General features: G+C 50.7%; 11 protein-coding genes across 11 annotated transcripts; 4 read left to right on the top strand and 7 right to left on the bottom strand.

Annotated features, from left to right (window-relative positions):
- Positions 1 to 235: 235 nt before the first annotated feature.
- FTJAE_1367 (nuclear envelope protein NEM1) lies at positions 236 to 1,773 on the bottom strand (the record flags this gene model as incomplete). Its single annotated transcript, XM_037346837.1, has 2 exons — positions 236 to 387; positions 444 to 1,773. 2 exons carry the CDS (start codon positions 1,771 to 1,773, stop codon positions 236 to 238), a joined length of 1,482 nt encoding a protein of 493 aa, XP_037211452.1.
- Positions 1,774 to 3,475: 1,702 nt separating this feature from the next.
- FTJAE_1368 (uncharacterized protein) lies at positions 3,476 to 4,438 on the bottom strand (the record flags this gene model as incomplete). The annotated part of the gene is made up of 1 exon (XM_037346848.1): positions 3,476 to 4,438. One exon carries the CDS (start codon positions 4,436 to 4,438, stop codon positions 3,476 to 3,478), a length of 963 nt encoding a protein of 320 aa, XP_037211453.1.
- Positions 4,439 to 6,299: 1,861 nt separating this feature from the next.
- Positions 6,300 to 7,767, top strand: FTJAE_1369 (translation initiation factor eIF-2B subunit beta; the record flags this gene model as incomplete). The annotated part of the gene is made up of 3 exons (XM_037346858.1): positions 6,300 to 6,397; positions 6,443 to 7,633; positions 7,683 to 7,767. 3 exons carry the CDS (start codon positions 6,300 to 6,302, stop codon positions 7,765 to 7,767), a joined length of 1,374 nt encoding a protein of 457 aa, XP_037211454.1.
- Positions 7,768 to 8,528: 761 nt separating this feature from the next.
- FTJAE_1370 (uncharacterized protein) lies at positions 8,529 to 10,745 on the top strand (the record flags this gene model as incomplete). The annotated part of the gene is made up of 1 exon (XM_037346869.1): positions 8,529 to 10,745. One exon carries the CDS (start codon positions 8,529 to 8,531, stop codon positions 10,743 to 10,745), a length of 2,217 nt encoding a protein of 738 aa, XP_037211455.1.
- Positions 10,746 to 11,170: 425 nt separating this feature from the next.
- On the bottom strand, positions 11,171 to 11,896 carry FTJAE_1371 (n-terminal acetyltransferase complex subunit ARD1; the record flags this gene model as incomplete). Its single annotated transcript, XM_037346880.1, has 2 exons — positions 11,171 to 11,535; positions 11,584 to 11,896. The coding sequence occupies 2 exons, from the start codon at positions 11,894 to 11,896 to the stop codon at positions 11,171 to 11,173; spliced, it is 678 nt and encodes a 225-aa protein (XP_037211456.1).
- Positions 11,897 to 12,504: 608 nt separating this feature from the next.
- Positions 12,505 to 14,124, top strand: FTJAE_1372 (uncharacterized protein; the record flags this gene model as incomplete). Its single annotated transcript, XM_037346891.1, has 4 exons — positions 12,505 to 12,556; positions 12,609 to 13,385; positions 13,565 to 13,622; positions 13,671 to 14,124. 4 exons carry the CDS (start codon positions 12,505 to 12,507, stop codon positions 14,122 to 14,124), a joined length of 1,341 nt encoding a protein of 446 aa, XP_037211457.1.
- A 173-nt stretch (positions 14,125 to 14,297) lies between these two features.
- Positions 14,298 to 15,065, bottom strand: FTJAE_1373 (NADH dehydrogenase; the record flags this gene model as incomplete). Its single annotated transcript, XM_037346902.1, has 3 exons — positions 14,298 to 14,322; positions 14,376 to 14,872; positions 15,015 to 15,065. The coding sequence occupies 3 exons, from the start codon at positions 15,063 to 15,065 to the stop codon at positions 14,298 to 14,300; spliced, it is 573 nt and encodes a 190-aa protein (XP_037211458.1).
- A 674-nt stretch (positions 15,066 to 15,739) lies between these two features.
- Positions 15,740 to 16,494, bottom strand: FTJAE_1374 (peroxiredoxin Q BCP; the record flags this gene model as incomplete). The annotated part of the gene is made up of 2 exons (XM_037346913.1): positions 15,740 to 16,056; positions 16,107 to 16,494. The coding sequence occupies 2 exons, from the start codon at positions 16,492 to 16,494 to the stop codon at positions 15,740 to 15,742; spliced, it is 705 nt and encodes a 234-aa protein (XP_037211459.1).
- A 1,529-nt stretch (positions 16,495 to 18,023) lies between these two features.
- FTJAE_1375 (folate transporter carrier (mitochondrial)) lies at positions 18,024 to 19,320 on the bottom strand (the record flags this gene model as incomplete). Its single annotated transcript, XM_037346924.1, has 2 exons — positions 18,024 to 18,790; positions 18,864 to 19,320. The coding sequence occupies 2 exons, from the start codon at positions 19,318 to 19,320 to the stop codon at positions 18,024 to 18,026; spliced, it is 1,224 nt and encodes a 407-aa protein (XP_037211460.1).
- Positions 19,321 to 21,068: 1,748 nt separating this feature from the next.
- FTJAE_1376 (ubiquinol-cytochrome-c reductase) lies at positions 21,069 to 21,673 on the top strand (the record flags this gene model as incomplete). The annotated part of the gene is made up of 3 exons (XM_037346935.1): positions 21,069 to 21,181; positions 21,290 to 21,452; positions 21,578 to 21,673. 3 exons carry the CDS (start codon positions 21,069 to 21,071, stop codon positions 21,671 to 21,673), a joined length of 372 nt encoding a protein of 123 aa, XP_037211461.1.
- Positions 21,674 to 22,377: 704 nt separating this feature from the next.
- On the bottom strand, positions 22,378 to 25,370 carry FTJAE_1377 (ubiquitin thiolesterase; the record flags this gene model as incomplete). Its single annotated transcript, XM_037346946.1, has 5 exons — positions 22,378 to 23,397; positions 23,453 to 23,615; positions 23,674 to 23,780; positions 23,831 to 24,652; positions 24,702 to 25,370. 5 exons carry the CDS (start codon positions 25,368 to 25,370, stop codon positions 22,378 to 22,380), a joined length of 2,781 nt encoding a protein of 926 aa, XP_037211462.1.
- Between the last annotated feature and the right edge of the window lie 630 nt (positions 25,371 to 26,000).

Below are 26,000 nucleotides of genomic sequence, written 5' to 3' on the forward strand. Positions count from 1 at the left end.
TCATCATATATCTGACCTTAAAGTCGACGATATGCATAATATCATCAGAAGTTTACCTCAACTACCTTATGTCAAGCCACTCTCATCGGGTCTGGGGTAACATGGCGGTTGCTCTCCCGCCACATCTGCTCCGTAATAAGCGACCAGCTTCACCCACGTAATCTACAGCGACAACGAGAAATCAACTCCAAATTAAAGTACCTTATCATAAGTTATGCCTAATAAATATCATGGGTTATGCCATATGTTGACCATCTTCACCACCCCTCAGGGCTAACAACGCCCTAACATCATGAACATACTGCAGACCCTCCAGCAGCGGCACCAAATGCATCAAGTCCGTATCCGTCGGATCATTGATCCACCCCTGGATGGGAATCGCATTGTCTGGCAAACGAATGTTAACAGTCTTACCCCCAAATAATCCGACTGAGGCACCTTACCTTGGTGAAACAGATAACTCAACGGACTGTTGTCCAGAATCATCACCTTGCTCAGGTCTGACTCGACCGAGCTGAGGTCCTTGATGAAAGCGCCTTGCCGGAACGTGCAATGCTGGCGATAGTATCGCGCCGAGAAATACTTCCTCTCCGCCTCCAACCAATCAATCACTGGATCTGCGTACTCCTGCACCGATGCCGTAAAAACAACCAGGTTGTACCACTTGCATACCCTCCTCAAAAACTCGTCGCAATACGGTCGCTTGTTAACCCAGTATAGAATCGGATGCTGCGGTCCAATCGACGTCTGTCCACCAACCCCCACATATGTTGTGTTCAAGCGCACTTCAACCATGTGTCCGGTGCTCATCCTGCCGCCCTTGGACATGCTGTGTATCAAGGTTTCGTCTAGATCTAGAATCAGGGTCTTCTGCGGGCTCGTCGGCGGTTCGAGGTTGATATAGGACGGCTGCCTGCGTGGGATCAAAGGTCGAGGTGGTGCCGGTGTCTTTGGGTACTTGGTGAGCGCTGCAATGGGAGAAGTGGGAGATTTCAGATGCGCCGAGAGGTCGCCGCCGCCCAAATCACTAGCCTTTGTTCGCGCGACTGCTGATTGCGTTTTCCTATGCTTCCGCTGCCTGAGATCTTCGTCGCTGTTGAGCTTGATGCGAATTGACCTTCTCGTCGGGCCGGTTTCCTCAGCAGGCTGTAGTGACTTCGATCGTGCGTGTCGACTGAGACTGCCTGACCGCGATCCATCCGATTCCGACTCCGATGAGAGGCCTGATGACGTCGATGACGATGATACGGGCCTCGGTCTTGGTGCTAGCTTCCTATATCCTGTAGTCCTGCCATAATCTTTTTCAGAAACAATTTCAGGTTCTTCCATCGTCTTATGTCGAGGTCCGTGTAATCCAAATAGTTTTCCGAGCTGCGTAAAGGGTGCAAAGTTGCCGTATTCGTCATAGAAACATGCAATGAGATAGACACCTGGAGATGCCAGTGTCGCAAGAACCCATCTGATAGAACCAATAATGCTAGAAGCAAAGCGTCGAGGGATAGAGTGCCACCATGAGCTTCGTTTTTGGCTGTCGCCTGTGTCGTTGAGCAACGGTGTACTCTCGTCAGCCGGCTTTTCGGTGAATCGCGATTCGTCGATAGTATCCTGGGCAAAGGATTCGGTCTCGTGACCGGAGGGTCTGTCATCGCCGTGCTGGTCTTCGGAGGCCAATCCAATTGTACCAATGGGACCTCCTCCTATGCTGTTCGATCGAGATTGAGTTGGACTTGGGGGCGGCGATACGCGGGCCGTTAGGATGTTGAGGGAGTTCATCGCCACAGGCTATCGCATTCCATGAGGTAGAAGAAGCAGTTCAGGGGATACGCTCGAGTCTTGAAAGTTGGTGCAAAGAGTTCGGAATTCTGTGACGGCGGACGGAAAGAAGGGAAACAGTCCCGAGGAACGGACCGTCGGGCTATTGGCCGGCCTGGTTTCGCGGGAAGGAGAAGCCGTCGATACAAAAGCTGATTGACAGGAAGTGAAACGAATGTTAAGAAGGCATCGAATGCGTGCGGCCAAGCGAAAAAAAAATAAGGATAGAGGCGAGGACTAGGACAGGGGCGCAGTACAATCGCGATGGTAGGGCCAGGGAATGTACAAAATGGCCGAATGATAAAAGAGTGCCAGGGAGGAATTAACAAGGGCACTTTTCGAACGACAAAGCCCAAGCAGCAGAAACAAATGCAATCCAAAAGTACAGATGTCTTGAGTGATGAGACGATTAGGTTAGCCTGGTCTAGTAACCTGTCGGTTGGTTGTATAGACTGCTAGACAAGACAAGGCAAGGCAAGGCAAGGCAAGGCAAGACAGAGAGCAAAAACAAGCCGCCCTCGCACGGTTGTCAGCGAGTACTGTAGTTATCAACTGTTTCGTGGCGTTGAGAGGGGAGCTGGCTGCTGGAGAGAGTTCTAAGGCTTGGGAGCCTTTTGTTGGTCAACCAAGTTAGGTCCAAGATCGGGTTCTTCCAAGCTAGAAACAAGCAGCCCTGCAGCGCTAGTTGTAAAACAGTAGCAAATACGTAAGTATAGCGGGCTATCGACAGGTGAGGCGGGGAGTCTGTCTCTTTTTTTTCCTGGCTTGTGAGAAACAAGAACAAAGACGCCCGTGGCGATTGATCGCTGGAGAGGAATAAAGATAAGACTGGATGAGGGGGGCAAGTTTACGAGCCGCTCTGAGCGCGCGCAAAGAGAGCGTGAGGGATCTGGTCAAATCAGATCAATTCAGGAAGGAGTGAGTAGATCATAAAGGGAGTGAGATGTGAGAGAATTCGCTGATGGGTGGCTCGATTGACGACGGATGATGGTTGAGAGGGATGGCACGTGTTGGGGGTTGAGGTGCCGAGATGCTGGGGAACTGCTAGGCTTTGGAGTGGAGGGGCTCTAGCCTGCGAACTCAAGTTTCTAGGCTGCTTTCAGTGCATCGCTGGTCCCTGTTACAGTAGCGCTACAGGGGTTATTGGATACCGCGGCTCGTATCAATCACATATGCTCTTACAGAATTCCTAACTATGACAGGGCTACCTAGGTCTCTGTCTGGGTCAGAAGACTTGAGACCATACATCAGTCGAGAAAATAAAACAGTATAAGATCCTACCAAGTTTATTTCAACTTCTCTTGATACTACTGTCTAAGTCTTTTTGTAACCTTAGGACATGCATGACCTTGCCATGGGTAGGTGAGCTTTATGCCACCCCCTTAGCCAACGGCGTACTACAATAAAAGACTTCTTCCACAAAGCAACTACAATCAACGCAAGTCTCCCTTTTGTTTCCCAAACAGCTCATGCTGCCGCAGTGATCTTGTTTCCTACTCATAAAAGCTTCGCTATTGATCTTCCTCAGATCCATCTCATGGCTCAGGTTTCACTGCCCAGGTCTCTCTTTGCAATATCCCTTCCTGGCGTATCTGCCACAGCGATGTAGGATCAATCACACCATCAGGCAAACGGAGATGATGGATAGCATCGCCATGAGAGATTATTTCGCCATCCACTCGTTCGATCTTGCAAAGGAGTTGATGAGAGTCGCATTGGCCAACATATCCTTGATGAGAATTACATGTGCAGACAACTTTCTGCCATGCCTCAACCACCTCTTCACTGAAGTCGAAATCGCGTGTTCCTCGATCGTGTCTGCCGTTGACTTACTCTGGTCATAACTCGAGCCAAGTGAATTTGGTACGTGGAACAGAACCCGCCACGGCTCGTAGTTGATACTCTCGAGATTTGGGAACTTCTTTAGCAATTCGGAGAGCGCGACGCGGTCGATTTGACGCCGCATCTGTCGGCGGATCACAACCCCTTTAATTGCTAGAACTTTTGAGAGGCTCTTGCCGCTGATCTCTGGAATGATTGTGCTGAACAGCTGATGAACAACTGTAGCCGTTGGAGGCGCCACCTGCATCCCTCTGAACCAGCCGTGGGCTGGATCATGCAAAACTCTCTGCTTCACGAGAAAATCTACATCATTTTCGTACTCGAATCCGTAAAGATGGTTCTTGAAGCAGTGCTCCGGGTCACACGGGGAGTACGCATTGAGCTCCAACGTTATATGATGTGTAGGCCTCCAGGTTGCGAGCGCTTTGGTCAGCTTTCGTAGTGCCTTTTTGATGAGCTTCACGGCGACAAAGGAAGGGAAATATCCCGGACACTGATGACATCTATAGAGAGGAAGCTGGATGTTGAGGTAAACTCTGCGAATGAGATGCCTTTGCAGAATGATTGTTTTCAGGCCTTCGGCGGATGCTCCGTTCAACTCAAGTCGATTGAGATTTTTTGATGCAACAATGGCATGCCATTCTTTACAGACAGTGGACGCACAACTCCATCGTCTTTGGCTAGAGATATCCTCTAGGATCATGCGGCGGATCTCTTGAGGAAGAAAATCCCAACTCGAGCGGGAGGCCCTCTCAGCTCGTGTCTGGCTACGGAGCGTCACCATGATGACAGATAAGTTTGGTACATGAAGAAGAGGAGAAGAATGAGAAAAGCAACAACAGACTGTTTGAAAGGCCTTGTATCTGAGTTTGTAAAAATATCGGATTTATTATCTTGAACTTTGGAGACACTGAGCATACCTACACTCGGGAGGGGGAGGGTTGGCTATCTGTTAAAGGGAGGAAAGAGCATCTACTTTATTTTATCACTCCTGGCGTCCTGCCCTATTAGGCTGACATGATGTTATTGATTAAAAATAACCGTGATAGTCCTTTCTGTCTACTAACTGATGTCCAAAAACACCCCTCTCTCACGTAGGTAAGGTAGGTAGGTAGTTCATCAAGCTGTGAGGCTATTGGTACATGGAAATGCTGCTATGGTTTGTAGATGCTACAAAGTTTCATGAAGAACCAGAAAAATCAATATCAGCCCTTCAACTGCCGATATCTTGTGAAGAAGAAATCATCATAGTGGTCAATGTTGATAGAATTGAGTATTCCACTTACACAAAGCGCTTATATCTGTACTTATGCATGGAATAAGATGATCTCAGCTACTGTCCCGCTTAGACGAACTAACACAAGAGTTAATATATGGCTAAACCATAATTCTAAAGGTCTCATCAAGCATGCTAGTCGTTATGTTCTGGTCCTCTAATAGATAAACGATAAATCGTGTCGCCGTGTCTTTCATAGGGCGGTTGTAGGTTGACAGGGGTTGAGAGCAAGGGCATCTTATTCTGGCCAGGTTGTGGATCTGTCGGGTTTGCATGTTCGTCTCGTTTTCGTATCGAGAATTTGCAAATGACCAGTTGGTTCTGGACGCTATGACTCTTTGCATGTGAAGAGAAGTACCCTTGTTGATCTAGTATATATGCCATGGTATATATACGTCTGATACTGAGCAGCTTGGCACTTTAGACATGAGACATCTACCCTCAACTGCTGAGGTAGATGAGTCCCATACAGCGATGGCCAAATATGATAAAAGAATAAATAAAAACCATCCTGCCGACGTGAGGACTTGTTATGTCGTCCGTTTGGAAGGCATTAAGTGAAAAGGCCAATACCAAGAAATACAGCAGGACGCTCATGATAAGCCATTCTTGTGTATCGAATATGTCACTGAATATTTGTGTTTCATGGTTTTAACGGACGAGTTTGGTAACTTTCTTGGCAATAAAGAAATAGATCGAGCTTCGGAAGATCACTCCGTAAGGCCTTGAACATTGCCAGCTCATCAATTTCCATTCATGAAGTTAGTGACAGCTCATACATAGATGATGGCGGTGAGTCCAGCTTTCTGAGAAGGACAGCAAACATTGATAACCTCCATATATCCCACCCTTTATTGCAAAATCGTTGACGTTCTCTCAAGATTCTTTCGATAACCAAATTCATCTAATTAGTGCTACCCGACATCTTAGTAGAATCTGCCCCTGTCCCATTGTCGTCATGACCTGCACTCGGGGGGCTCGGGGTATAGCCCCACAAAGCAACAAGGCTGATGGCCCCCACCTGGACCTGAAGCCTTGCACAAAAAAAGGCTCCGATGCGAGGAGGAATTGATTGACTCATATTCACAAACTGTACAATTCGTCCCAAGCAGCAACAATCGTTCTGCCTGTTCAACAACGTCGACGCTTCGCACAACGCCTGCGAAATCTATCACTCGGAATTAAACAGAGAATAAACAGCATCTTTAGATCAAAAAGCATATCTTCTCTTGGGCGATATTTGTGTTTGACTCACAAATCACCCCTCCATTTCACCCCGCGAATCGCAGACATCCCACCCCGGCTTCACTACATACCAAGCTACGACCGACCGCGAGTGTGACTCCGACCGATACACCTCCTAGTAGATATGGCCCCTGTTTCTACAGGCTACGCGCCTGACCTCGAGAAATATCTCAGGTCTCTCAAGGGTCAAGCACTGGAATCCTCTGTAGAGAGCCTCATCTGGTGAGACACACGCCAAGTCCTTTGCCAAGGTGCTCGTTACTAAAGTGTTCGCGATGCCTTCAGTCTGCTCAAGCGACGTCAAATCAAGGGCTCTGAGCCCTGCGCCGTCGCCACAGCCCATATTCTACTCCAAGTGGTCGCCCGATCGAAATGGTTCAACGTTGACAGCTTGATCGACAACGTCTCGCGTATTGGTCGTCGCCTGGTCGAGGCTCAGCCCAAAGAGCTCGTTATCGCCAACATTGTGCGCCGAGTTCTAGGCCTCATTCGCGACGAAGCTGCCGAGGACAGAAACGAGGGTGCGAGTGAAACCCCCAGTGACGCGCAGATCACACCAACCGATGCTGTCCCGAACCCAGATGCCCTGTCACACCAGTGGCCTCCTTCGACATACGGCAAGCAAGATTCTGCCGGAGACTATATCACCAACAGCGCCAAACCCCCACCCCCTCGGCCAGGTCCTCTCTCCTCTTACAGCTCCGTCAACGTGCCTAAGACTCTCTTCCACCTCCTCTCAGTGTCTACGCCCGGCGAACTCGCGCCCAGCAGCCAGGGATCGCCCCTAGGTCTTTCAGGGGCATCAACCCCCTCGTGGAGAGCTCCTTCGGCTCAGGTCCATGCTTTGAGGTCAGAGGTTATCGACGGTATCGAGGAGATCAAGGATGAGATCAGCTCTGTGGACGATCAAATCGCAGCCTTGGCTGATGTTCAAATTCACCCTGGCGACTACGTGCTCATTCACCAACCGTCACCTACAGTCGAGCGATTCATTCTTCGCGCAGCCCTGAAGCGCCGGTTCACAGTCCTCATCGCGACCGAGCCACCGAAAAAGCAGACCCCGGAAGTCCCCCATGCTTCATTCCGCAAGAAGCTTGCTTCCGCTGGTATTACAGTGATCAACATCATGAATGCAGGGTTGATGGCATACATGTCCCGAGTGGACAAGGTCATTCTGGGGGCGCACTCGATTGTCGCCAGTGGTGGTGTTATGGCCGATGCTGGCGCGGCAGCCATTGCTCGAGCCGCAAAGGAGCGAGGACGTGCTGTTATCGTCCTCGGCGGCGTGTACAAACTTAGTCCTGTAAACCCATATAGTGGCGAGCACTTGATTGAGTGGGGAGACTCTGCCAGCTTTGTCAACTTTGCAGATGGGAACATGGTGAACAGTGTCGAGGTTCGGACTGCCCTCAATGAGATGGTCCCTCCAGAGCTGATCGACATATACATCACCAACTTGTAAGTAAAGATGCCGTTGTGCAAGGCAAACAACTAATTTTCTTTTCAGGGGAACACACTCAAGAGATCATTTGTCCAGTCTCATCGCAGATCATTACAAGACGGAGGACGTCGACTTTTTTCAAGATGAGTAAAGGAGGAATATCGAAACCAAAGGACAAGAAAACGTCGCAAAAGTTGTGCCTTGCATTCATTCATTTCTCGGCGTTGAGCGAGACAGGGTTTCCATTATCCAATCCAGTCAAGGAGTGAAGGTACCATAGAATTTGCTTGATAGCACATATCACCAGCGTTTTTAAAATTTCAACCATATTGGGTTGAAATCAGCCTCACACAAACAAATTACCAGATTACGCCGCAACCGTATGCATCGTATCGAGTCGTGTGCGGTGTATGAAAGCAATGACGACGCGACGGCCCAAGTCAAGTCAAGCATAAGTTTAGAGTATTGCCAGAGTGATCAGAGGCCGGGAATGCGGCACCACAACTGTCAGTTAGTCTAGGCTCCCTCGCTCGGCCGCGTAAGCACCAGCTCGGCCATTGGACGCAGGGGATCCTTGGGAGTCATAGGGCTGCGAATGCGAGTTGCGTAACCCCCTGTAAGGCTCTCGCTGTAGGGCATTTTCGCATGGAGTTCGGTGATTTGATCAGACCGGACGGAGGTTGAAAGCGTTTCCTCTTTGGCCATGATGTGAGGTGATAGCTGAGGGTCGTTGGCAATGATTAAATAAAAGATATACCCTTCTCCTCACGCTATGATGCAGTCACATCTACAAAGCTTTTAAAGCTTACGGTCGATTAATCAGTGTGCTATTGTATCACACCATCAGCACTCACCTACCACCTATTCTCTTCCCATTAATACCCCTCCATAATCGCATCTCCTCCTCTCATCATGACAGCTCCATCACCAGCCATGGACTCTTCTACCAGCAGAAACAATCCCCCATATCTCACAACGGGTCAGGCCCCAGCAACAGCTGACGATGCGCCACCGCCTCCATACTCAGAGACTGATATCTACTCTACCTCTTCTCAGCCCCCGCACTCACCGTATGCTGGCTCCGTCGCCGGCTCCGGGCACGGCCCCGCAGCTCCCGGTGATGATACCGCCTCCCGCATGTCGTCGACTTCAACTACAGAACCCATCTTCACTCCGCCACTTACACCTCGCACCGAATCTAATGCCAACGCAACAACACCTACAACATACGAAATCCCCCTCTCTCCCAGTGTAGCTCTCTACTTTGAGACCCGGCCTGTCCCAACATCAGCGTCTCAATGGGAGCCTCAGATACACACCATCGCTGTGAAGCCAAACTCTGTGCCAGATGATATTCCTTATCCGGAGAATTGGGCGACTTCATACGATATCACAGCCCAAGATTGGGCCACTTTTGTTAACTTTCTCCTCCCCGACCACGATTCTGTCCGGAACGAGGCTATCTTGGGTGAAAAGGGCAAATCAGAAGATGGCTCAGATATCAAGTCATCTTTTGGTGGCGACGGAAGCGTCAAGTCTGAACGACAAACAACTGATCCTAATGAACTGCGTCGAAAGCGTGCAGAGGTCGAAGCTATCGTGCAACAGTGGAACTCTGGCTTCTTTGCTCCCCGAAATGTCATGGTAAGGCTTCAGCCCGAGGAGCAATCGCACATGCCAGGAGGATGGGAGACCACATTCGACGATCCTCCAGTGCAACTCCCACCACAGGCTGGGCCGTCCTCTCCGAGAGACGCGATGCCTCAGCGCAGACCTAGCGGCTGGACAGGATCTTGGGGCGGCTTCCAAGTTGACAACGACAGCGTCCGGTGGGGAGACAGATTTGTTGCCGATAGCAATGGGCTTCGTATAGGAAACATTGTTATGGATAGCAGGGGAATTCGCATGAACGGCCAGCCTGTGGGAGCCCCTTTTGGCCCTGGACCATCCCAACCACCACCTCCGAATGCTCACAACATGCCCCCTTTTATGCCCGGACACCCAGCATGGCATCAGGGACCTCCTGAAGCCCACACCTTTCCCCAACGAGGGCGAGCAGCTAGCCATGATCACCAAAGACGCCGCTCTCGGTCATCATCTTCATCTTCTTCCTCGTCCTCGAATTCCTCTTCTAGCTCAGAGTCCATTGGCTCTCTCCCTGACCACGACGATCTCAAGGACCAGCAGCTGCCCGTTTACATCGCCCGTCTACAACAATGGACGGCTAATCCTCTTGAAGTGCGCAGCAAGGCTGATGTCAAGCAATTGAAAGCTGAACTTAAAGCCTCGAACACAAATGGCATTGCTCCCAATATCGACCGAAAGGCTCTTAAGGTGCAGGGCAAAGCCCTTTCGCAACAATGGAAGACTTTGAAGCGTCAACAGAAGAGGGAACGGAGAGAGCGAAAGAGAGATCTGAAAAAGAAGAAAAAGGCTGAGAAGAGGGAAAGGAGACAGCAGAAGAGGGAGATGAAGGCTGCTCGCAGAGATCATAGGAGGAGCCAAAGAGGTCGAGGCCATGTTGAGACACCTCCTGTTCCTGCGGTGCCTCCCTTCCATGTTCCTCCCGTCCATGTTCCTGCAGTCAATGTTCACGTTCCTCCTGTCAACGTCCCAGGCGTTAGAGTTCCTCCACCAGCTCTCGGTGGCTGGGGATGGTCAGGTAGAGGAGCCGGCCGAGGAGATCGAGGCCATCATAATCGAGGCAGAGGTCGAGGCTGGGGTGGTTGTGAAAGTCAAGGTCCCTGGGGCAGAAGTCGAGGAGGCTTCCAAGGAGGCTGGCCAAACCACTGTTCGTTTGGATCTCCCGGTCGAGGCGGTTCCTTTGGTGGCGGAGAGTGGCCATCTCGCTCAGGAGAAGGTCCTCCAGGTTCATGGCCAGCAGACGCCAACAAAGATGGCAGTATTCCGCCGCCAGGCGCGGCATCAGCTGCAAAATACAACACTGTCTCTGGGATAGAGACTGAGATTGCAATAAAGCAAAAGGATCTGGAGGCGAAAGAAATAACTTTGAGTGAGCGCAGGGCGCTGGAAAAGGAGATTGAGGTTCTTACGGAAACGATGGAGAGAACGAGGCTCGAAGCTGACGAGGCCTATGCTTGGGAGTTGGCTGAACAACTTGATGGTTAATGATGATCCTTCGACTTGTTATGTATTTCTATGGACAGCTATTTCTTGAACTTTGTATTAGTATCTATCATCAAAGCGACTGTCCGTCTCCATACCAGCTACACCGATTTACATGGGCTACAAACCTCGCTTCTATACCGCTGTCCAGTCTGTATGACCTTACAGTCCTTTTACTAGAATTATTCTTCGTCTTAGTTCTCACTACTTGAATTCTTAAACCTAGAGCAGTGCTTGTGATCCATTTTTAACGTAGTTCTTGATAGATCCAACCTTTCACTCCTCAGTTGTACAGTGTCCCAAGCGTAGACTCATCGACATCATAACTATCTTCCAGCTACTCATGACATATTTCACCCGGACATCACAACTTTTTATCTATCCCGTCTATTAGAACACACATCCCCCTTTTTCATATTCTTCTTTCCTTAATGCTTCGAGTCATCCTTTTCCACCAACGAACCCACGCCCAAGCTTCTCCCCACAGCGACCTTCATCTTCTTCTTGTCCTTGTCCTTGCCTGCTTCAGGATCACGGCCAACCTCACCCACGGCTTCGCCCTCGTCCTCGGCTTCTTCCTCTTCCTCTGCAAGGGCCTCGTCGACTTGCTTCTTGATGCCTCCGAGATCTAGACGCATGCAGAAGGCGTCCTCACCGTCGGCGTAGTATTTGGACTCGGTCTTCTCGTTGGTGAAGCCGAGGGTGTTTTCGTAGAGGTGGCGGGCTGCGGCGTTGGAGACACGGACGTGGAGGGAGACGTATTTTGCCTGGAATGTCTCGACCATGGCCAGTTCTACATAGTTTAGTTTCTACTCTGAGAGCAGTATCTCGATACACTCACGACTTTGGCGCATCAACTTCTCGGCAATACCCAGTCTTCGGTGTGTTCTCATAACGCTCAGACTCGTAATGTGACCATGTGGAATGCCGTCTGAAGGCTCCTCCTCCATCTTAGCGAGGACATATCCGACAATCTTGGGGTACTCGTAGGGATCCTTCTTGGGTCGCGAGACATCAACGGCGACGTAGCTCAGTTGGGGCCATGAGAGGGCATGGTAGAGGTAGTACTTGAGGAAGTAGTTCTCGGGGAGGTTCTCGAGGTTTGCGTGCTGAATGAGGGGCAAGTCTGCGTTTGTGAGGAGGCGGATATCCATGACTGCTTGTGATACTGTGGCGATGAGGCTCAAAAGAATGTACGTAGGTAGTATTTGGATGTAGACACAGAATGGTATAGCTTCAGCCCACTTCAATTCATCAAGCGGAATCGGCCCCTCAATTCACGGCGGGTCAAAGTTTGCGGTCAAAAGTCAGCCCGGAGGTCGGCAGTAAAGTACCCCGCGCCGCAGAGGGACAACCCCACTACGACGCTCTGAAGCAGAAGACCTAGAACGCTAAGCCAGGCACCTATTGACTGCCCCTCCACTGTAACACCCGAGAAATGTCCCCTCGTGGAAGCGCACCTGTCAACGACAAGCAATGGCCGCCACGGGACTCGAGCAGAAGGTGGATTATTAGTTGGTGCTTTGTCTCTATTGGCGCGACAATTGCAGTGCCAGTTGTGTAAGCTAACGTGCAAGATGACCACGACAAGAACGGTCTAAGGACATAGATACATAAATATATAAGGAGATCATCGTCAGTTGTCGTTCCCGTCTTCTAGACCAGGTGTTCTTTTTCCCATTTGATCTGCGTTCTTCTGTTGTCCTGATACCCGGCTCATAGTGCCTCACTTCACCTCCAACTAGACTAACACATCACTATCATGGCTCTTCCTCTTACTGGCAAACTCGCCATTGTCACTGGTGCCTCTCGAGGTATGTTCTCTTCCCTTGTCTACGATCAATTGAGCTCTGCTGACTTCAAAAGGCATTGGCCTGTCTATTACCAAGGCCCTGGCTGCCCGAGGCGCAAACCTCGTCCTCGCCTATACATCCGCCAGCTCTGCTGATTCAACAGCTAAGCTTGCTTCTGAGCTGTCCTCAAAGCATTCTATCAAGGTCGTTCCGGTGCAAGCAGACCTTGGCACAGTGTCAGGTCCGGCCTCGCTCATTTCTCAAGCCGCCGATGCATTTAGCCCCCTGCGCATCGACATCCTCGTCAACAATGCGGGTGTTGCTTATAACGACAAGGTCCCTGACATCAAGCCTGAGGACTTCACAAAGAGCTACAACGTCAACGTTCTTGGCCCTCTTCTCCTTGTCCAGGCCGCACACCCTTACCTACCCACAGACCGCTCCGGCCGTATCATCAACCTCAGCAGTGTAAGCGCAAGTCTTGGTTTCGTTGGCCAGAGTGTCTACGGCGGCACAAAGGCTGCTCTCGAGGCCATGACACGAACTTGGGCCCGTGAGTTCAGCGAGAGAGCCACCGTCAACGCCATCAACCCTGGTCCAGTCCGCTCTGAGATGTACTCTCGCAACTCGGACGAGTTCAAGCGTCTCATCAAGCCTTTCATCCAGAATGCGCCTCTCATGGCTGCTCGTCCAGGCATTGACGATCCCGAAGTCGTCGAGGAGGCCAAGACTGCCGGCGGTCGAGCAGGTGAAGCTGATGAGATTGCTGGCATTGTCGCTATGCTTGCTAGCCCTGAGAGTGCTTGGTGCACTGGTCAAGTCATTTGCGCCAATGGCGGTATGATCTTTGGTATGCAATAGAGGGTTTCATCATGGAGTAAAGGAAAATAGACGTTAGGTGTTTCTCAAGGGATCTTTTGTAGTAAATTCTACGCGACTTATACAAATTCATGTTAGCCATTGATAGTGTTGCAATGAAAGTGAACCCTTCTAGACTGTTATAATAAGTTTAACTGCCCCGCCATTTAGTGGGCGGTGACGCAAATTCTGCCACTCACTCACTCAGTCTCAACTCACTTACAAATCAGTGAGTCAAGACAACTCAAAGATCGCACACAGATACCATGGAAACAAGACAAATAGACTCCTCTGATCCCTTCGAGGATGTCCTCAACCTCGAAGAGCGCTTTTACTCAGAAGGCTACCAACAAGGCATCAAAGACGGTGTTCAAGCGGGGCGGATTGAAGGGCGATCTTTTGGTATGCAAAAGGGCTTTGAGAAGTTCCTCGAAAGTGGCCGTCTTGCCAGTAAAGCTATCGTATGGGCGAACCGAATACCACACAACGGCGGTACTACCTCAGGAGAGACTTGCACATTACCACCACTACCCAAGAACGCAAGACTGGAGAAGAACATCAACACTCTGTATGCTCTCGTAGAGCCAGATACACTTTCGACGGAGAACTCGGATGATGCGGTTCAAGATTTCGATGACCGGGTGAAACGGGCACAAGGAAAGGCCAAGATTGTCGAAAAGATGGCTGGCAGTGGTGGAAGAGAGGCATCAGGAGCATCACCAGCAGCCTGAGAATTTCGGAAATAGAGTCGGAGTTTGTTTTGGCGTATGAAGGCTTAAATCAGGAACATCGGTATCAAAGACTTTCATACTTGAAAAAGGAAAATCATCTGCATTGTCAATGGAAATTCTATACCCTCACTACCTCATAATTTGTATCCACAACCACCCTCTTCGCTTCTAATTTATTTGAATGATCTGCAAGGGTATCTGTAACAGTCAGCACATCTCCTCTTGACAATTTACCAGCATCCGCAACGTACCCTTCACCATAAGATGTCTCTGTCACCTCATACTTGTGTACATCCCACTTTCCAGTTGCCAAAGTCTGGCCACTGGGCAGAGGAGGCATACCATTAACGAACACATCCTTGGTCGCATCGGTCGCCTTCTCAAGAGCCTTTGCCAAACCAGTCTCGGATTCCTGCTTGACAGCCACGAGCTGCTTCTCACCAGCCTCACCGATGAGCTCGACCTTGGGAGCCGCGGCGCTGCCGACAGTGAGGAGCTGGGCGAACTGGGATTGGTTGACGACGCTGAGCTGGGGGTAGTTTCGGCGGTTGTCGCGCTTCCAGTAGGGGTTGTCGGCGATGTCGCCGGCGGGCAGCGTAACGGGGTCGTCGTACTCGAGAGGAGGGTTGGCGCCGGGTGGAGGGTTTCGGAAGTGAGGGTTCAGAGGGACACCGTTGGATCGCTCAGGGTCGATGGCCATGAAGCGACGGAGGGCCTCCCAGATGCCCGTCGACTGGAGGGTTTGCTTCTGTACGACAGAGGTCCTGTTAGCGGCTGCATGTCATGTATTGGCTTTCATGATGGATGTGAGAGGTAATTCGAGCGTAGGGGCTGCTGTCGAGGGGCCATTGGGAGGCCATGGGGTTCGGAGGCTTGTTCATTAGTCGTACCTTGGCGATGCTGACCACGTTGCTGGCGGCTTTGGCCGCTTGGGACGACATGATGGCGGTGGTAGGCTGATGAAGGCTGTCGTTGAGGTTCAGGTGATGGAATCGATACCAAATTGAAATGGCGTCGTGATTATTGGCTGACCAAGTTGGTTTAGCCGAGGCTCCACCGAGAGATGTGAACTACCCTGTAGACTTACACGTTCAAAAGGTGCTGCCGCATATGTGGATTCGGTTTCATAAATGACTATGGACCTTATAGTATTACTATTTATGTTGATAATTGGATCCTTCTTACAGCAAGGTGTGTGGTGATGAAAGGTAAACTGCTGTCGTTGGTGGCTTCTACCACGACAACAACGACCCTACAGTCATCTACCTATGCAGTCCTCACGGCCTGCCTTCAAGCTCCAATGGCATCAAGTTATGAAGATTGAACGTTAAGAAACAAATGTGTCGTCAAATTATGGTCAAGGATAGGCTCCAATGCTGGCATTTCCACTGGGAGACTTGGTGATCGAGGACTAAATAATCATAGAGGCATTATCGGATGTAAACCAAAATCGGAGACGAGAACTGTTGTAATCACCCGTGTCACACTACTGGTCTATGAACCCTTTTAATTTGCAGCAAGATACGAAAACAAAACCCCTTTAACCGAAGCGTATCCAAAGTCCCGACTGCTCCCACTAATCACCAACATACTAGGCGTATCAGAGGCCTCGTCTTTATTTGCTAGCCAGCTCTTCAACCAGTGCCTGAACACGGTCAAGAGTGCCCTGGGGGCTTCCAGCCTCAGCGACCAGAATCTTGCCCTCCTTGCTAATGACAAAAACGCCGCGCGTCGTTCCCTTGGGAGCCTTCTTGAGACCGATAGCCTCGATGAGCGTTGCCTTGGGGTCGCAAAGCAGTGTATAAGGGAGCTTTTGCTTCTCCTTGAAGGTTGTGTTGGCTTTGGGGGAGTCGGCGCTGAGACCGTAGATGGCAAGGCCGTCCTTGGTGAGAGGCTCATAAGAGTCGCGGAAGAAGCAGACTTGCTTGGTGCCTGCGGAAGAGTCAGATGAGTATTCGGATGAAAAGGCTTTGTCAACTTACAGCCAGGAGTAGATGCCTTGGGGTAGGTGAAGAGGACGACACCAGACTTGCTCTCATCAACAAGCTTCTTCAATGTGGTCTTTTCACCATCATTGGTCTCTATCTCGCCTCCAAAGCCATCAAGGTCCACAACATCGCCAACCTTGGGCTTGCCGCCGGTCTTCTTGGGCTCTTCCGCCTTGGGTTCCTCAGCCTTGGGTACTTCCTCAGTCTTCTCCTCCTCCTTAGTCTCCTTAGCCTCCTCAGGCTCTTCCTTCTTCTCTGTGACCTTGGCAGCGGCCTCCTTCACCTTGGCAGCGGCTTTGGGGACCTTGGTAGTGGACTTTCTCTTGACAGGAGGAGGGGGAGGGGCAGTAGATGCCTTGCGCTTGCGAAGTTCCATAGGCATGGTGATATATGGATGGTGCGAGAGGATTTATGCAGTTTGCGATAATGCGATGCGATGCGATGCGCTGAATGCAACGAATGAAGAGCAATGCTGTATTCTGCAAAACTCGGGGATGAATTTATGATTAAAAACCACGGCGCAGAGAGTACAAAACGCGTAAAGAAAAGGCGGATGAAGGAGACAAAAACAAAAGATGAGGTTGGGCGCTTGGGGGAAATGGGACTTTGCCCGTCCGTCGCAGTCGCATTCGAATGAGGTGCCTCACCCCGGTTTGGGAGGTCTCGTCTGGGGACCAATAGAGGCTGTTCCAGGCCCTTTCAAGCTTCCGGGAGCTTGGACCACAAGCTGCTCGGCAGCGGACAGCGCACGGGCCATGCCCTTTTCGCTTAGATGATTGATAGTGGAGACTGCGATTGCGGAGCTGAAAAAGAGAAGACGGACGGTTGAAGAGATGCATCAATTGAAGTTATGCTTTTACTGCGCACCAATAGAATACTTGCCGAAACCATCCGCCGTTTACTTCCAATAAGACGAGATGAGATGAGATGAGATGTTCACCATTAACCTTTAACTCCAGAGTACAATGCACAGTCTTATAATATGAATCCCCGAGTAAGTCCTTTTTATGCAAATCGAAGAAACTTTGTGTGCTAAACCAATATCTACAGAATTTTATGGCCCCAGGAGCTGCCTTCACTATGGCATGCGTTCTGCTCGTGTGAGTAAAGAAAGTGGCGTGTTCTTCAGAAGTGAAGATATCCCAACATTTTCTTGGAGAAAAATATCTAGAGACTTTTGATACAAGCAGTAAACTGATGATCTTTAGATACACCCGCTCATCTATTCACTCCGCTCGAGACCAAGCAGTGCGTCCTTCCACTTAGCTTCATTAATATCAACTGACAGAACCATTTGACAGAAATCCTCAAAACTACCAGGGAATGGAGAACATGCACCAAGACGTGGCTCATCATGAGAGCATACTGGAGCAGAGTAACTTGTAGCATATATCGGCGTATAGGAAGCAAATCGATTGCCCCCTGTCACTAGACCTGAGCGTCAATCATTCTGCAAAGCATATGAATTTGAACGTATTGTATTTTTTATGATTTGTTGTCTAGTTTCTCGAAGATACATCATGAAACAAACTCCATTTGAATGCCTGCGCTGCACCGATTTCGCCATGCCTCGACTCATCAGCCCCTTAATGCGACTCGGAAAGTCGAGCTTTCTTTCTCTGCCCTTCAAACAAGAGAAGAAAGGGGTTGTGCAGCCATATGCGCCTGCTGTATACATTCCTTTGTGTATATGAAAAATGGAAATGATAGGAACCAAGTCGCCGTAACGTTCGCCACGTATGTCCCATTGTGAACCAGAAATTTGTCTAAGCCTTCAGCCGACTAAGGGTATCTCAGCCTTGCCCCATCTCCTAATCCTATGCCTCCGTGAATCCATGTGTACATTCCTTCGCCATGATCGTTCAACCCCTGTGATTCTGACGTTTCCCCAAACTGAGGACTGTTAAGCATTTATGATTCCGCGGTAGGCTCGAGCAATAGATGGCGTGCCTCAGCCCTGGTATGGTATAATTGCCTCATGACATATTCGTAAGTAAGCATTGTGACGGTTGCTGCTGGAACAGCCCGCATCATATTAGTACCAAGACCAGCATAGAACGCTCGCCAACCTTCCTCAGCTAGAATGGTTCGAAAGGTATGAACGACGCCCTGATACTTGGGCTTCTCCACGGGGGCCCTACTCCTGGGGCCTGAACCGGTCACCCCCATCCCTTGAACGAACTCTTCGCCGGCAAGTGGGCGCCGTTGGGTTTGAAGACGGGTTCGGATGACTTCGTGAGGGTATGTGGCCGTACTGGCAAGGATCTTGGATAGAATAGAGGCCCCCAATATTCCAAAAACATGAGTTTTATCATCTCCCTCCTTCGATTCACCCATTCCCTGACCGGTAAACTTGGTCTTCAAGTACTCGTAGGTCGGGAACTGCACAGCAACATGTGTTAAGCCGAGGAGTGCTGGTGTCAAGCCTGAATAGAATGAAATGAGGCCTTCCGAAGTGTACATCTTGCGAGCTGCATCTAGCGTTGATCGGTAATGCCAGTCGTGCAGTGTTGGCCGTGCTGTTGGTGTGCCCACAGCTTTCGGGTAGTATGTAGAGTGGTGGTCTTGTGTGTTGTGGCGGATATTGCTCTGTGACATGAGCCGAGTTTTGATGACCCATATCGGGTTGGTGACGATTGTACTGCTAGCGCCTGCTACGATAGACGACCAAAAGTTGACTATGTGACTGTTGTCTGTTCGGTGAAAACAAGGTCAATATGCCGCCCTCACCATTAGACCAAGCGCACTTACCAGAATGTTGTGATATATACACCTTGCTCTTGTTATAAACGGTAAACCACACAGCCCATGTTGGCAAGTAACCCATCACAATAGGCCCCAGACCGCGGTAGAGGCCTCTGATCCCTTCCTCTCTCCATATGACCTTTGCTGAACCAACGAGACCATTGTACAACTTGGGGTGACCGACATGTCGTCCCTTATTCAAGGCGGCGTAGCCACCCTGCGCCTGTAGTTTGGTCTTGATGACGTCGAGAGGGCATGTCACGACACCTGATGTGAAACCGCCCACTGCGCCAGCGACAGCGTTGAACTGGGTATCTGAGGCGTTGAGTGCCCATCGGTGTAAGGGGGTGACCGTCGTGGAGTACATTGGAGCGTTGGAGGATGCGTAACCGTAGGATGATGCAGCATAGTCTGAAGACGGCGACCGGGCAGCTTCGGGAGGGACTTGGTCAGTTGAGGACATCCCAGTCGTCCTTTGTCAAGATTTGTCTGTCACTGGCCGTATTTTTGATAACTCGATGCGTGCGATATGGACTCGAGAATGAAATGTGGCAGAGCTGTTATCTGCCGTTATCGCTCAATCGTGTAGACTATCCCGGGCGCTCGTCCTCAGATATCTCGACTCGATATATCTTTGTCTCCCGGTCCGGCGCAGACGTCAAGTTGATGTATTTCGGGAGCCGGGATCAACCCTACGACAAGTCCTACGGGCCGTGGATTATTCGCAACCTAGTAATCCGCTATCAAAGTGATCCCTCAATGTCCCAAGCCGATTCCGCCCCCAAAAAATCAAAAAGTTCCGCCTGTTGAGAGGAACTGACGTCTGCTGCTGTTGGAACCTCGCAGCCGGTACGAAGGTACTGCGGGGGAACGCTCCCACGCGCCGTGACCGACCGCTTCCCACTCAGCGAATGGCGCCGGCCATTGACTTACAAACTCGAAAAAAGCGATAGCCTGGGGACCAGAGAAACCAGTGGGAGTTGGGAGCTGAAGCTGGGAGTGAGGGCGGAAAAAGGACGAAAAAAGAGGTTGGGATGATAGAGAGAAAAGAGTTGTATGAAGTTAGAATAAGTGAGAGGAAGTAGAGGGAAAGAAGAATCAAGTTTCCCCGATAGCGAAACGGAGCGGATGGAGAAAGCAGCGCGGGCGACGGCGGAGGGAACGACAGGGCCAGCACTGGACGGGGCGGGCGGTTGATCAACTGGAGGGCGCCCTATGTGCACTACAACCCACTATAACTGCACCACAACAGCACCTGCAGGGTTTGTTTCTGTGTTTTTTTTGTTGATATGGAGTCCGCTGAATGCTTGTTCAACAAAATGCCGAACTATAATTCCAGGGCACAAAACGCTATCATGTTGGTTATCTTGCAGAATTTCTCTTCTAATCCGGGCTTGTCATCTTTTTTTTGCACCGCTGCAAGCCGGTATTAGCGGAGACAATAGATAGCTTCACAGTCGAAATGAAAATGACGCAGTTTGAACTAACAGACACTAGAGAAAAATAGATAGTTTTATGAGCAAGAGAGATATACACAAAATGGGAAGGGCAACATGATTGCATATGGCATGAGAGCACGAGCATTGGCAGCTGCAAGTTCCGTGCAAAGCCCGGTATCTCGAGGACAAGCTCCGATACCGATCTTGAACCCTTGCTCGACGTGGGATGACGACGTTGGCGGTTGTATTCCGAGGCTTGAGGTGCAGGATGATACTATCCGAGGCATGAGATGGGTGTGACTACTTATTCTATACGCGAGATCAAGTGTTTAGCTAACATGAAAGACACACTGACAGTCACAAACTCATACTTCATTTACACATGTTCATACAACGAATTGACCGTTTCATCCCGAACCGGTTTCCCACGGGACAGGGTCATTTCAAGGGACCCCCACATCGTCATTCTAAAAGCCATGTGCTCACCCGCCACACTCTGTGCCACAAATCACAATCTAATCTCAAACGCCACATATAACCTTAGTCATCGTTTTTTGGGGTCCTTCTGCCCGATCGGAACCTTGTAAGCCAGCCAGAGAACGACAAAGGAATGGTCATCAAGACCACGTGACGTCCCGAGCTCTCCCAGGAAGTTTTGCAATTGCTCGCTCAGCCCATCCCCAATTCGCGCCATTTCCGACGAAACGACGACGACGACAACCACGAATTCCAACCCCAAGCCTCGGAACGTGTCAATCGATCCTCCTCCAAAATGAAGTACTCGCTCGCCCCCTTCATCCTCCGCAGGCCGTGGCTCGCCCGCCTCTTCAAGCCCGCCGCTACCTGGTACGTCAACGCCGCCGGTTACCGCCAGCTGGGCCTCAAGTATGCGATCTCCCCTCCCTGCGAACGCCAATTGGACCTCGAATTGTTGGAATTGGCGATACTTGCGGAAACTTTTGGCTGACCGGAGTCTTCAATTGGTTGATATAGATATGATGATCTTCTCGAGGAGGAGAACGAGGTTGCCCAGAAGGCCCTCAAGCGTCTCTCCAACGTCGAGTCTTACGAGCGCATCTACCGCATCCGACGTGCTGTTCAGTGCAGTTACCAGCACAAGCTTCTCCCCAAGGACCAGTGGATCACCGCCGCTACGGTATGAATGACGACACCCTGCGATCGAATCTCTCTGCCCGGGTCCTCCTCGGCAAACAAGAGTTCACGATCCCGAGATATCACGAATGGATAGAATATCATCGACTAACTCATCACGCTCTACAGGACAAGCCTTACCTCCAGCCCCTGATGGAGGAGGTCGCCTCTGAGAAGGCCGAGAAGAACGAGCTCGACTCCATCGCCGTCGTCCGAAACCACTAAATCATTATTGGGTCTCGGGCTGGGAGATCAGAAGGGAGAGAGGTTGATAGTAGCAGGACGGTGGTTGAGAGGGAATTGGCGCCTCCTAGAAGAATGGTGGCCACACCTCAACGGACTAGACAGTTCCCGTGTATCCTACGTATAGACGTCGTCTGACTTGACTTGACTCATTTTGCACATATCGTCATGACCCTAAAAATCATTGTACGCATGTGAATATTTTATAAAACTTGTCTCATGCACAATTTTGTAATTTACAATGTATCCGCTGAGAATGACCTCGCGAGAAGTTCATCTCCAGGCAGCTCTTGTGTCGCTGTCCAAGGAACTCTAACAGAAGATGCTGAGATACCGCTTCATCCAGAGGTCCCAAGCTTACACGGATCCTATATACGCTGGATGATCAGCCGTTCACAGGCATCATGTCACCAGCCGCTCTTCTTTTCCAGTCCAATCCTTAGGTATCCCTTCCTCGACGCCATACGCCGAGCATCAAGCTGGATACTGAATATCCCCGACATGCAGCTTTTCCCTAGTTTTTCACCTCCCAACAAGCGACTCCGTCTGAAAATGCTGCTTTTCCAATCCAAATATGGCCGTTAAGCTCGTGTTAAGTCGTAACATAACGCCCTCCATGATCAATGCTCAACATGGCGGCATAGTGAGTGTGATAAGATAGTGAATAGGCAAAGGTGATTAACTCCTTACACTCGCTGGTAGAAGAGCAGGTAGGCAACCTTGTTATCCTTGATGTTGTCCTTGACCTGCTTGGCCTTGGTACTGCCGTTACTAGTACCATTGGCAACGCTGCTCCATTTCTTCGCTCCTCCGGCAGGGCTTGTGACCTTGCTCCAGCCGTCATCATCTCCAGCATCCTCATCGAGAACCGCTCCGAACCGGTTTCCAGCAGAACCAGATGATTGACCGTCCTTGCGATTGTCTTTGATCTCTTCCTCCTCGCCGCCCTCGGCAACATCCTCACTTCGGACCCTGCGGATGACAGTGTCGTCGATGCGAATCCACTCGCGTCCTTCTTGACGTCGAACATCAACGGTATAATGTCCACCGCTGGCGTTCTTTCCATGGTGGTATACAACGCTGATCAACCTATACTTGGGCATGCCGTCGTCACCGTACGTCTGGCGTTTCTGCCGCGACAAGGCTTCACGAGGTATCTCAAGCTCCAGGGGGTAGCCGATCTTCTTCCAAATTTTGACGGTCCCATTACCTTCTGCATCAAACTGGAAGCGCTTGAGATGCAATATGAGGACGGGAGGCAGTGTGTCAATGAAAACTTGCTTAGTGGCCGTGACATCCTTGCCACGAGGTGAGTTGAAGTCTCCCTGAAGACGCTCCGGACGAGTAAGACCACGTAGAGCGTCTACAACATTTCGCACGTCAGGAGATCCAATATCCAGCTGAAGGGGCTGATAAGGTTCAGTGGTGATAGAGTCCTTCAAGCCTGGTACACGAAACTCTGACCTTAATGAACCACCAAAAATCCTCGAGATGGGGCTGAAAGAGTTAGGCCCCGATGATCGAGAAACGGCGGCCTTTTGCTTTCTGCCAACTTCGAGCCAATCTTCACCACCAGCACCAGAACCAGAACTGGCCCTACGTTCTTGGTCAGGTAGTGCGGAGTTCTTGAGGACTGAAGTACACTCGTCATCAAGAGACTGCAATAGGAAGCCGAGGAATTCCTCAGCATCTTGCTGATGACCTCGCTATAACCAGTTAGTGGAAGTTCGTGAATATTGTAAGCGGCCAAGAACAACATACCCTCATACTGGCGAATCTTGGAAGCTGTCTAATGGCTTCGTAAACGAATTCAGGGGTGAAAGGATCACCATAGCGCTCCAATTCCTCATTCTTGAGAGTAGTTCGCAGAGATTCAATGCTAGCAGCAGACTTGATGGTCTTGAATTCATGCATAAACATAATCCTTGCAAAATTCTGTCAGTGTTTGGAGTCAAAGAACTTAGCATGGATGCACAACTTACATAGCATCGATAAGAGGAGTATCACTCTTGAAGCTGTGAACAGCACGCTTGCTGATCTGGCTGAGGAAATCATAAAAGGGAAGACAAAACATCAAAACTTGCAATACCTGGCATTGGTAAGCTTAATAGTGTGACCGAAGAAGGCATCGAGACATACAGAGTTCATATAACACATGTTCCCAGTGTTGATCAGACCGCGAGGCTCGAGAAAAGCAACTTGGTCGGCGAGACCAACGTGGAACGAGTGAATAGCCTCCGCAACAGAGCTTGCGTTGGCTTTAGAAAAGCTGGAGGCAGAGCCGTTGGTGGCTCCAACAGCACCATCAGTACTATGGCCATTGACCGGAGTACTAGGAGAGGCAGTACCATTAACCGCATTCGCTTTCCCAGGAGCAGTAGCAGCAGCAGGCTTCTTCAAAAGGTCAGCCCAGTTTGCAGGTGCAGCTTTAACGGCAGGGGCAGGTTCGGCGGCAGGCTCAGGTTCAGCAGGCTTCTCAGGGGCCCCCTTCTCGAGGGCCTCAGCTTTCGTCGACGTCTCATGAGCAGTCTCAGGGGCTATATCGCCGTTTGCCGGCTTTTCAGCACGCACTGGCTTGGCCTCCTTAGGGCTGGCCTTAGGGAGAGAAGGAATAGCTGGGGCAGGCACGGTGGAGGAACGAGCGGCAGGGCGGTTCGTCGCAGTCGAGGTAGCGCTGGTAGCAGTGTTGGTGCGAGATCGTTGCTGGACAGGAGAGACGGGAGAATCGGCAGCCTTTGCTTCGGCCGTCTCAGAGGGGGCAGCCGAGGAAGCGGCTGGGAGAACTGCAACCGACTGCTCGGTGGCATTAGCTTCGGGAGCATTGGCATGCTCTGTGGCCGCTTGTTGCTGTTCAACTGGTAAAGATAAAGCTTCACTGTCAGCATTGAGATGCCTTCTCCGTCTTCTCGATTTTGTGGCCCTAGCAGGGAACTTGAAATCGGGGTGAGATGACCATGGTAGCTGATAGGGTCAGTTTGAGTAAGATTCTGCTATCGTTCTATCAACTTACAGGTGCACGGAAGGGTTCCATGGGAGCGGGAGGGGGCGAAGGCGCCCTGGTCGGCTCGGCAGGCTCGACAGGCGCAGCAGGAGCGGGAGCAACTGGCTTAGTCTCCTGGGGGACCGGGGGAGTTGGAGGAGGAATCATCTGTGACGAGTGGGTGGAGGTCGGAGTTTGGGGCGGGATTGGAGCCGCAGCCGGAGGTTGGTAGGGATTCGACAAGGCAGGTGACTGTTGCTGAGCTGGTCGAGGAGTATAGCTCGGAGGAACGCTGACGCCAGACATGGGAACGTACTGAGGCATAGCAGGCGGTGATCGTGCGAAGTTCTGGTAGGGCACATATCCAGGAGAATGCATTCCAGCATTTTGATACTGTGCGGCTGGGTATTGACCATTCTGATACTGTCCAGCCTGATACTGTCCACCTTGATACTGCGCGTTCGGATACTGTGCGTTCTGGTAGTGTTGACCCTGGTAATGTGGCTGATAACCGTAGTACGGCTGGTTGTAGGGCATGTAGTTAGGATACATAGCATTCATGTGCTGCTGGTGGTGTTGCTGGTACGGAACATAGGGAGGAGGCTGCCTCCGACGAGGCGCTCCAGGACCGCCGACCATATCGGCGCCGTGAGTTCCTCCCTGTATATTCTGCCCAGCCGGCAGATGGCGGTTACTCATCGTGCCGGCTTGGGGATTGAGTGAGGACGGGAGTCGCCCAGTTGATGCGACACCCGTGTGAAGAGCGTGTGAGCCTCCTCTCGCGGACGGTGCAGGAATCGTAAACGGCGGGCTTCAGTTTGACGAAGTTTCTCGGGTCGATACGGCGAAGGCGTTTGCGACGCGACACGAGCTGTGGGCGGCCTAACGTACGTTGACCGCAAAAAAGTAGGTTGATGGGTGGATTTGTCAAGTCAGCACGGGTGAACAGAGGCGGCAGACTCAAGCCAATAAAGCCGCACAAACAAAGGATGGAAAACGAAACGTAACAAAGAAATCCGAAATGAAAATTGAATGACTTGTTTCAATGAGCGCAGTCGAAGCCGAAGAGTAGACGCACTGAGAGAGAGGATGAGGGAGAGGGAGAGGATTTGCCGAATTGCGTCAGGCAAAACGGACGGGGGACGCTTGCCGTTGCGTTGCGTTGCGATGGTAGGTAAGGTAGGTGAGGTAGTGAGTGGTAGCGTAAAACGGAGGTCAGTCCGTTCAGTGTGGAATAAAATTATCCACCTCAACCTAAGGCGCGGGCTTCTGCAGCGGGCGGCTGATATTGGCTATGGCTATGACCTATGAGCACTGACAAACTCAAGC

Source organism: Fusarium tjaetaba (genome assembly GCF_013396195.1).
Source record: "Fusarium tjaetaba strain NRRL 66243 chromosome Unknown NRRL66243_c0000026, whole genome shotgun sequence".
In the NCBI taxonomy this organism is placed as follows: Eukaryota; Fungi; Ascomycota; class Sordariomycetes; order Hypocreales; family Nectriaceae; genus Fusarium; species Fusarium tjaetaba.